The sequence below is a fragment of the Xenopus tropicalis genome, chromosome 3, assembly GCF_000004195.4.
Source record: "Xenopus tropicalis strain Nigerian chromosome 3, UCB_Xtro_10.0, whole genome shotgun sequence".
In the NCBI taxonomy this organism is placed as follows: domain Eukaryota; kingdom Metazoa; phylum Chordata; class Amphibia; order Anura; family Pipidae; genus Xenopus; species Xenopus tropicalis.
Window position 1 is genome coordinate 144371413 of NC_030679.2, and position 10178 is coordinate 144381590.

The 10178-nt window shown below is 44.0% G+C and overlaps 1 protein-coding gene across 3 annotated transcripts; it reads left to right on the forward strand.

Annotated features, from left to right (window-relative positions):
- The first annotated feature begins 1713 nt into the window (after positions 1 to 1713).
- Positions 1714 to 9824, forward strand: aurkb (aurora kinase B). Of its 3 annotated transcripts, none has more exons than XM_012953828.3 (9): positions 1735 to 1803; positions 3675 to 3720; positions 3848 to 3995; positions 4199 to 4253; positions 5363 to 5560; positions 6729 to 6867; positions 7803 to 7951; positions 8207 to 8381; positions 8796 to 9824. In XM_012953828.3, exons 2-9 carry the CDS (start codon positions 3676 to 3678, stop codon positions 8967 to 8969), a joined length of 1083 nt encoding a protein of 360 aa, XP_012809282.1. In that variant the 5' UTR covers positions 1735 to 1803; position 3675; the 3' UTR covers positions 8970 to 9824.
- Positions 9825 to 10178: the final 354 nt, after the last annotated feature.

Here is a 10178-nt window from a genome sequence, read left to right on the forward strand (position 1 = left end):
ACCATGAAATAAACCCAATAGGGCTGTTCTGCCCCCAATAAGGGGTAATTATATCTTAGTTGGGATCAAGTACAGGTACAGGTATAGGACCCATTATCCAGAATGCTCGGGACCAAGGGTATTCCGGATAAGGGGTCTTTCCGTAATTTGGATCTTAATACCTTAAGTCCACTAAAAAATCAATAAAACATTAATTAAACCTAATAGGATTGTTTTGCATCCAATAAGGATTATTTATATCTTAGTTGGGATCAATTACAAGGTACTGGTTTATTTCTACATAGAAAAAGGAAATCAGTTTTAAAATTCTGAATTATTTGATTAAAATGGAGTCTATGGGAGACAGCCTTTCCTTAATTCGGAGCTTTCTGGATAACGGGTTTCCGGATAAGGGGTCCGATACCTGTACTGTTTTATTATTACAGAGAAAACGGAATCATTTAACCATGAAATAAACCCAATAGGGCTGTTCTGCCCCCAATAAGGGGTAATTATATCTTAGTTGGGATCAAGTACAGGTACTGTTTTATTATTACAGAGAAAAGGGAATCATTTAACCATGAAATAAACCCAATAGGGCTGTTCTGCCCCCAATAAGGGGTAATTATATCTTAGTTGGGATCAAGTACAGGTACTGTTTTATTATTACAGAGAAAAGGGAATCATTTAACCATGAAATAAACCCAATAGGGCTGTTCTGCCCCCAATAAGGGGTAATTATATCTTAGTTGGGATCAAGTACAGGTACTGTTTTATTATTACAGAGAAAAGGGAATCATTTAACCATGAAATAAACCCAATAGGGCTGTTCTGCCCCAATAAGGGGTAATTATATCTTAGTTGGGATCAAGTACAGGTACTGTTTTATTATTACAGAGAAAAGGGAATCATTTAACCATTAAATAAACCCAATAGGGCTGTTCTGCCCCAATAAGGGGTAATTATATCTTAGTTGGGATCAAGTACAGGTACTGTTTTATTATTAGAGAAAAAGGAAACCATTTTTAAAAATGTAAATTATTTGATTAAAATGGAATCTATGGGAGATGACCTTTCTGTAATTTGGAACTTGATAATAATGGGTTTCCAGATAAGGGGTCCGATACCTATTGGGTCTTGTAATGACAAATTTGGCAACATACATTTTTTATCCCAGTTTTGCAGGCGGATTTGGTCAATTCCCAAATGAATGATTTGTACACCCCTCACAGAAACCATTATAGTCTACAGCCCTATGTCAGACTTTCTAATGCGCATTCAAACAGCTATACGCTGCCATTATAAATTTACAGACACGTAGAAACCAAGCAGGCAGTCAGTATTTATATTCAACAGTTATTATTCCCATAAACGTAATTATCGCCATACTGGAGGTCAAAGAACCACCATTTCGTTCTACAACAAAATGGCGGACACCTCAAACCCGTTCCCGCATTCGATTGGCCAGAATAGACTGAAGCGCCCAATCGCCACAAAAAACACATCAGCCAATAGGAGTTTGCAGTTGATATAAACACGGGTAGTGAATGACCAATCGCAATGAGGCACTACTTCATTTATCCAATCCCTTTACACGGGACGGAAATCAGTCGCGTCAGAGGAGGGGCGGGGTTACGAAGGGACTTCGAATCAAAGATGGAGTTTTAAAAAACGCTTTCAACCAATAGACGAGCAGCGTTCTCCCGCCGCGTCCAATAAGGGGGAGCTGAAAGTGATACGTCATAGCGAATGAGATTCGAGCGGCAGTTACAACTGCATTTGAAAGTGCGGGAGAGGAGAGACCGGGCTCTGAAGGAGATCGAGGTAAATATTGGGGTGCGTTGGGGCCACTGAGCGGTTTGCAGGAGCGGGTTGTACGGGGCTTTGTACTGGGAACTTTTTGGCACTCACACAGGCCGTAATAATAGCCCAGTACATACCATCCTTGCACTGGGAATGTCATGGCACTCATGGAGACTGTATCCATAGCCCAGCCCATAGCAACCTTGTACTGGGCATGTTCTGGTATTCCCACAGGCTGTATCCATAGCCCAGCCCATAGCAACCTTGTACTGGGCATGTTCTGGTATTCCCACAGGCTGTATCCATAGCCCAGCCCATAGCAACCTTGTACTGGGCATGTTCTGGTATTCCCACAGGCTGTATCCATAGCCCAGCCCATAGCAACCTTGTACTGGGCATGTTCTGGTATTCCCACAGACTGTACCCATAGCCCAGCCTGTACCAACCTTGTACTGGGCATGTTCTGGTATTCCCACAGGCTGTACCCATAGCCCAGCCCGTACCAACCTTGTACTGGGCATGTTCTGGTATTCCCACAGACTGTACCCATAGCCCAGCCCCTACCAGCCTTGTACTGGGCATGTTCTGGTATTCCCACAGGCTGTACCCATAGCCCAGCCCGTACCAGCCTTGTACTGGGCATGTTCTGGTATTCCCACAGGCTGTACCCATAGCCCAGCCTGTACCAGCCTTGTACTGGGCATGTTCTGGTATTCCCACAGGCTGTACCCATAGCCCAGCCCGTACCAACCTTGTACTGGGCATGTTCTGGTATTCCCACAGGCTGTACCCATAGCCCAGCCTGTACCAACCTTGTACTGGGCATGTTCTGGTATTCCCACAGGCTGTACCCATAGCCCAGCCTGTACCAACCTTGTACTGGGCATGTTCTGGTATTCCCACAGGCTGTACCCATAGCCCAGCCCCTACCAACCTTGTATTGGGCATGTTCTGGTATTCCCACAGGCTGTACCCATAGCCCAGCCTGTACCAACCTTGTACTGGGCATGTTCTGGTATTCCCACAGGCTGTACCCATAGCCCAGCCTGTACCAACCTTGTACTGGGCATGTTCTGGTATTCCCATGGGCTGTACCCATAGCCCAGCCCCTACCAACCTTGCACTGGGCATGTTCTGGTATTCCCACAGGCTGTACCCATAGCCCAGCCTGTACCAACCTTGTACTGGGCATGTTCTGGTATTCCCACAGGCTGTACCCATAGCCCAGCCTGTACCAACCTTGTACTGGGCATGTTCTGGTATTCCCACAGGCTGTACCCATAGCCCAGCCCGTACCAACCTTGTACTGGGCATGTTCTGGTATTCCCACAGGCTGTACCCATAGCCCAGCCTGTACCAACCTTGTACTGGGCATGTTCTGGTATTCCCATGGGCTGTACCCATAGCCCAGCCCGTACCAACCTTGTACTGGGCATGTTCTGGTATTCCCATGGGCTGTACCCATAGCCCAGCCTGTACCCACCTTGTCCTGGGCATGTTCTGGTATTCCCACAGACTGTACCCATAGCCCAGCCCCTACCAACCTTGCACTGGGCATGTTCTGGTATTCCCACAGGCGGTATCAAAATAACCATTTTTACCAAGCTTGTACTGGACACATGATGGCACTCATTTAAGCAGTACCAGTCCCTCCTTACCTTGTCCTGGCCACTCACAGAAGCTATATTGGTAGATTAGTTATGAACATTTATATTATAGCCTCCCAGGAAACACTGGCACACACTTCTATACACATAGAAGCAGCAGCTACTAATATAACTGTGCTGTATCAGCCTTAAATGTTAAATCGGCTAAAATGACCTGGAATTAAAATATGGGCACTGTACAATGTGGTTCTGCACCTTCACACTTTCCCTTTCTCCTCCCAGCAGGATGTCTTACAAAGAGAATCTCAACCCCTCCAGTTACACCAGCAAGGTATGGGCTACTCTCTAATACATCACTACAACCAGTAGGAAGATGCCAATTAGAAGTAGCTGCAAGAGGGCTGGATATTGTATGTTTTATGCATTTAGTGATTTCCTAACTGTTCTGTTCATTGCAGTTTGCCACTCCGTCCAGTGCTACGGCAGCCCAGAGGGTTCTGAGGAAGGAACCATATGTATCCACATTTACCACTCCATCTGACAATCTTCTGGCCCAGAGGGCTCAGCTCGCTCGCATAACCCCCTCTGCATCCTCCAGTGTTCCAGGTAACTTTGGCTTTGCTTCTGCCTTCCCTTGGGAAGGTCTGGTTCCATTTTCTTTTGGGCTGTAGGGTTATTGGCAGCTGAAGGTTTATGCAAGCTGTAGCTCAATGTATTACATCGAGAGACCCATCAGTTGTCCATCTTTGACCCGCACATTTGAAATTGCCAATGAATGTGTTTTAATGTTGTCTTTCTATGATTCTCAGGTAGAGTGGCAGTAAGCATGGATGCGTCATCCCAAAATACTGCGCTGGCAGAGCTGTAAGTTGTGTTTTTTTACTTTGGACATTTATCTGCCTCTCTCACACCCTGGGGGTTACATAGGGTTGAAAAAAGACCAGAGTTCATCCCTTCCAAGTAAACCCAGCACATACAGACCCACACTGACCTATCTATACACTCGCATACAGACCCACACTGACCTATCTATACACTCACATACAGACCCACACTGACCTATCCACTCACATACAGACCCATACTGACCTATCTATCCACTCACTCACATACAGACCCATACTGACCTATCCACTCACATACAGACCCACACTGACCTATCCACTCACATACAGACCCACACTGACCTATCTATACACTCACATACAGACCCACACTGACCTATCTATCCACTCACATTCATAAACTATATATAGAGAGATAGAGAGAGAGATATATATCCACTAATACTAACTGTAGATATTAGTATCACAATAGCCTTGGATATTCTGCTTGTTCAAGAACTCATCCAGGCCCCTCTTATAGGCATTAACAGAATCTGCCATTACAACATCACTAGGAAGGGCATTCCACAACCTCACCGTGAGGAACCCCCTACCCAACACCCCCCGGCAGGGCATTCCCCAACCTCACTGCCCTCACCGTGAGGAACCCCCTACCCAACATCCCCCGGCAGGGCATTCCCCAACCCCCTCTCTGCCCTCACCGTGAGGAACCCCCTACCCAACATCCCCCGGCAGGGCATTCCCCAACCCCCTCACTGCCCTCACCGTGAGGAACCCCCTACCCAACATCCCCCGGCAGAGCATTCCCCAACCTCACTGCCCTCACCATGAAAAACCACCTACGCTGCTTTAAATGGAAGCTCCATTACTCTAATCTAGTGGCCTCTGGTGCGTTTTTATGGGTGGGAAAAAAAAACATCCCCTATCTGCCTATAATCCCCTCTAATGTACCTGTACAGAGTAATCATGTCCCCTTGCAAGCGGCTTAAAATGGTACCTAGTGGCTAGTCAGACACTGACCAGGCAACCATAAGCAGGCTGTAATGGTAGACTTTAAATTATCATCCAAGCGTATACAATGGAGAATTGTGGTAAATGATCTAACTAAATCTCTGGTTTTACCTTCAGGCCCAAAAGGAAGTTCACCATTGATGATTTTGACATTGGCCGCCCATTGGGGAAGGGGAAGTTCGGAAATGTGTACCTGGCTAGGGACAAGCAGAATAAGTTCATTATGGCTTTAAAGGTTCTGTTCAAGTCTCAGCTGGAAAAAGAGGGAGTGGAGCACCAACTGCGGCGTGAGATAGAGATCCAGTCTCACCTCAGGTAAGTGCCGCCAGGGATGCAACATCTCCTCCTGCTGATTTACTACTGACCCTTTCCTTTATTCATTTCTAGTGTAATTCTGATTTGTTGCCATTCTTCCTGCTGTGCTTTAAAGGAACAATAACACAAAAATGAAAGTGTACAATATATTTTCATATTTTCCAGAAAGCGCTGAATTACGGAAAGCCTGTCTCCCATAGACTCCATTTTAATTCAGATTTTTTTTTTTTTTTTTTAAATTGTGTAAAAATAACAGTACCTTGTATTCGTTCCCAACGAAGATATAATTACCCCTTATTGGGGGCAGAACAGCCCTATTGGGTTTATTTCATGGTTAAATGATTCCCTTTTCTCTGTAATAATAAAACCGTACCTGTACTTGATCCCAACTAAGATATAATTACCCCTTATTGGGGCAGAACAGCCCTATTGGGTTTATTTCATGGTTAAATGATTCCCTTTTCTCTGTAATAATAAAACAGTACCTTTACTTGATCCCAACTAAGATATAATTACCCCTTATTGGGGGCAGAACAGCCCTATTGGGTTTATTTCATGGTTAAATGATTCCCTTTTCTCTGTAATAATAAAACAGTACCTGTACTTGATCCCAACTAAGATATAATTACCCCTTATTGGGGCAGAACAGCCCTATTGGGTTTATTTCATGGTTAAATGATTCCCTTTTCTCTGTAATAATAAAACAGTACCTGTACTTGATCCCAACTAAGATATAATTACCCCTTATTGGGGCAGAACAGCCCTATTGGGTTTATTTCATGGTTAAATGATTCCCTTTTCTCTGTAATAATAAAACAGTACCTGTACTTGATCCCAACTAAGATATAATTACCCCTTATTGGAGGCAAAACAATCCTATTGGGTTAAATGTTTGTTCATATTTTTTTTTTAAGTAGACTTATGGTATGAAGATGCAAATTACAGAAAGACCCCTTATCCGGAAAACCCTTGGTCCCGAGCATTCTGGATAATTGGTTCTATGGCGTAATTACTTTGATATGCTTTCTTTTTTTGGTGTTACTGTTCCTTTAAGGGATCTCTGCCATTCAATATCACTAAATGGTAGACTGTGGCTTTAAGGGCAGAAAATCTCTATACATGCCTATACTCTTCTTCACTGATTTCCAGTGTCCCTTCATCTCCTCAGGCACCCAAACATCCTACGTATGTACAACTACTTTCACGACCGCAAGCGAATCTACCTCATGCTGGAGTTTGCGCCTCGAGGCGAGCTGTATAAGGAGCTGCAAAAACATGGCCGCTTTGATGAGCAGAGAAGCGCTACAGTGAGTGATGTGGGACCGGGGTGGGGGAGACCCAATTAAGGGGTCTAAATGCGTTTCAATGTCCACTTTATAATATACGAATGCACTGGATCCAGGATTCAGCCTTTTTCAGTAGGATTCAGATCCGTTCGTACCCACGTGCCTGGCTGAACAGGATCCAAACCCTTGACTTTGTCATACAAACAAAATGTGCACTTCTTTTTTTAACCCCTCCATGGCTCAATTTGCATATGCATCCCTAATAATAATATAAATACACACTTGTATATTAAAGGTCTATGTAAATACAGCCATAAGCACTCACAGAAAGTCCTCTATCAAAAGAAACTTGTCTCCTTTTTTGGGAACATGTTCTTTGGTATCGGACTTCCCCTCTCTTAGGGCTCCTTCAGGTTTGGGGCTTGGGTCTGCTCGTTCCCTTACCCCCCCCCCCCATCCCCCATAAGAATGCATAAGAACTCCCTTCCCCACCCTTAAGAATGTGTGATCTGAGCTTTCAACGGCTATAACTGCAGCAGGAAGCTACCAAGACCAAGCTAAAATGGCAGCTGCTATCAGAGGGAGCTTCTAGGGCTCTTGAGTATAGTAAAGCTTTCTGCTGAATAGTGTTCTAGGTTGCACTAACGTGGCAAATCTATTGGCACTAAAATGCTAAAATGACTTTCCTTTCTCCTTTTATCTTGCCTAGCTGCAGAAATCCAACAAATCTAAAGATAAAGCTAATGGATAGATGCTATGGGTTAGTGTGTATGTCAGTGGTCATCTAACAAATGGTTAACCAGTACCAACTGAGCCCTTTTGCCTATAGCAGGCACTGTGGTGCAAGGGACACTTGGGAGCCATTGCTTTGGTGTTGTGCCAGGAATGTACCACATTATGATCTTGTGCCGGCAACGGTTTCTCTTCCTAATCCTCCCATGTGAATTGTTTTCCAGTTTATGGAAGAGCTGGCTGATGCCCTGCAGTATTGCCACGAAAGGAAGGTCATCCACAGAGATATCAAGCCGGAGAACCTGCTGATGGGATACAAAGGGGAGCTGAAAATTGCAGACTTTGGCTGGTCTGTTCATGCCCCCTCACTCAGGTACGTCTGGAGAATCTGATGTTCAGTCCAACAATGACTTTCTTTATTGTAACAAGTAGTCAAAATAGTATATAATTTCCCACCCCCAAAAAGTAACTTTTGGTGATTTATGGAGTCTGGAACTGCTTTTCATTGCCTTCATTGAGCAACCTCTGGGGTTTTGGCGAGCCACTAAGGCTCAGTGATCAAAACCATAGCTCTTTTATACTGAACCTTCTTCACTGCGGCTAATTCAGATTTTTTTTTTATGTGCAGGAGACGGACAATGTGTGGAACCTTGGATTATCTGCCCCCAGAGATGATCGAGGGAAAGACCCATGATGAGAAAGTGGATCTGTGGTGTGCTGGGGTTCTCTGCTTTGAGTTCCTTGTAGGAATGCCTCCGTTTGACAGTCCATCCCACACAGAAACACACCGGAGGATTGTTAATGTAAGTTGCCCGCCCCCACTGTATAGTACAGGTATAGGACCCGTTATCTGGAAACCTGTTATCCAGAAAGTTCCAAATTACAGAAAGGGCATCTTCCACATACTCCATTTTAATCAAATAATTCACATTTATTAAAAATTGTTTCTCTGTAATAATAAAACAGTACCTGTACTTGATCCCAACTAAGATATAATTACCCCTTATTGGGGGCAGAACAGCCCTATTGGGTTTATTTAAGGGTTAAATGATTCCCTTTTCTCTGTAATAATAAAACAGTAGGAGATCCAAATTTCCTTATCTGGAAAACCCCAGGTCCCGAGTATTCTGGATAACAGGTCCCATACCTGTAACGTGGAATTTGTACGTTTATGACTCGTACACGAGTAACCATTTCCCACCCCTTTTCTTCAATAGGTTGACCTTAAGTTTCCACCATTCCTGTCTGACGGATCAAAGGACCTAATCAGCAAACTCCTCCGTTACCACCCACCCCAGCGCCTCCCACTGAAAGGGGTTATGGAACACCCTTGGGTGAAAGCCAACTCCCGCCGTGTCCTGCCTCCCGTCTTTCAGTCCAGCTCAAAATAGACCTTTTATTTTGGTCGCTGGCCAAAGATTTGAAACTTTTACTGCACTTGATAGTGAATGTGGTTCCAATTAGTGCAGACTTGTGATCAGTGGTCAGTACTTGCCACTACCATTAGCCAAATACGTGGCTCAATACAAGAGATACCGCAATGCATCTCTAACAGTGGGCCGACTGTTCCTCTCTCTTTTCTGTACTACTGAAGTCTGGAACTTCCATTTTTGTTCTATTTGTGAAATGGGCTACTCTCTTACTCTTCAAGGCACTGAGGGTCTGGAAGCTACTAAGCAAAGAAATACACAGTGAAGATCCATTGTCGGCAGTTGGATGCACTTATAACACCTCTGTGCCAGTCAAGGCTACATCTGAATGGGGTTTGACAAGATCCAGTGTGCCAAAGTCATATACATACAGCTGACGGTAGCAATGCCTTTCAAGCATTTGGTTTTAGTGGAACTGCAGTCACTTGTGGGCATTTTTATATCAAGGCTTTGTTTTCAGTGTGTTCACTATAGAGGAACTTGTCTTCGGTTAGAAACCTCTTTTTCTATGGTTTTATATTTAAAGTGTATATATTTCCTTGTTGAATTCCGGGTTTTGGTCTATTACTTCCTTCCCATTCCCAAAGGCTGTCCCAACAGGGCAGACGTGAGCTATGACGCAATTGGTGGAAAGTGCTGCCAGTTCATGTTTGTGCAGGACCCATGTTGTAAAAAGTCTTGTGGTGTTTTTTCCTATTAAACCTGGAATAGAGGGGTTTTGGGAAGATCTGCACACTGTATCTATATCTGGAGTGGGAATGAAGTATACTTGCTGTTTTCTATGTAAATAAAGTATTAAACTATTGTACTCTTGCACTTGCTGGTGAAATGTAATGTTACTTCAGACTATAATGCAGTGATAAGAAACTGTTGCTTACCAGATGTTAAACTACAACTCCCAGTACTGTAAGTTGAAGTAGAGGCCCTCTGTTTGCCCATCGCTGATCTAAATGTGCTGTGGCTTTTTGGACCCTCTTCCATCACAAGACGACTAAAACCTAAGCAAAAATAAAGTGGAAGTTTGTGATCGTTGCGTTAAAATGTACGATCGATACCCAAACGAACATTCAGATTGAAATTGTAGGATTAAAGTCTAGAAATGACAAATTGCACAATGTTCTGACCATTAATAATTGCTAGACAACAATCATCCGAAAGTTATGTCTGGAT

Coding starts and splice junctions, on each gene's coding strand:
- aurkb (XM_012953827.3), top strand. CDS start 1,729: ATGAGATTCGAGCGGCAGTTACAACTGCATTTGAAAGTGCGGGAGAGG. Junction 3,996..4,198: donor TGCATCCTCCAGTGTTCCAG/GTAACTTTGGCT, acceptor TATGATTCTCAG/GTAGAGTGGCAGTAAGCATG. Junction 8,382..8,795: donor CACACCGGAGGATTGTTAAT/GTAAGTTGCCCG, acceptor TTTCTTCAATAG/GTTGACCTTAAGTTTCCACC.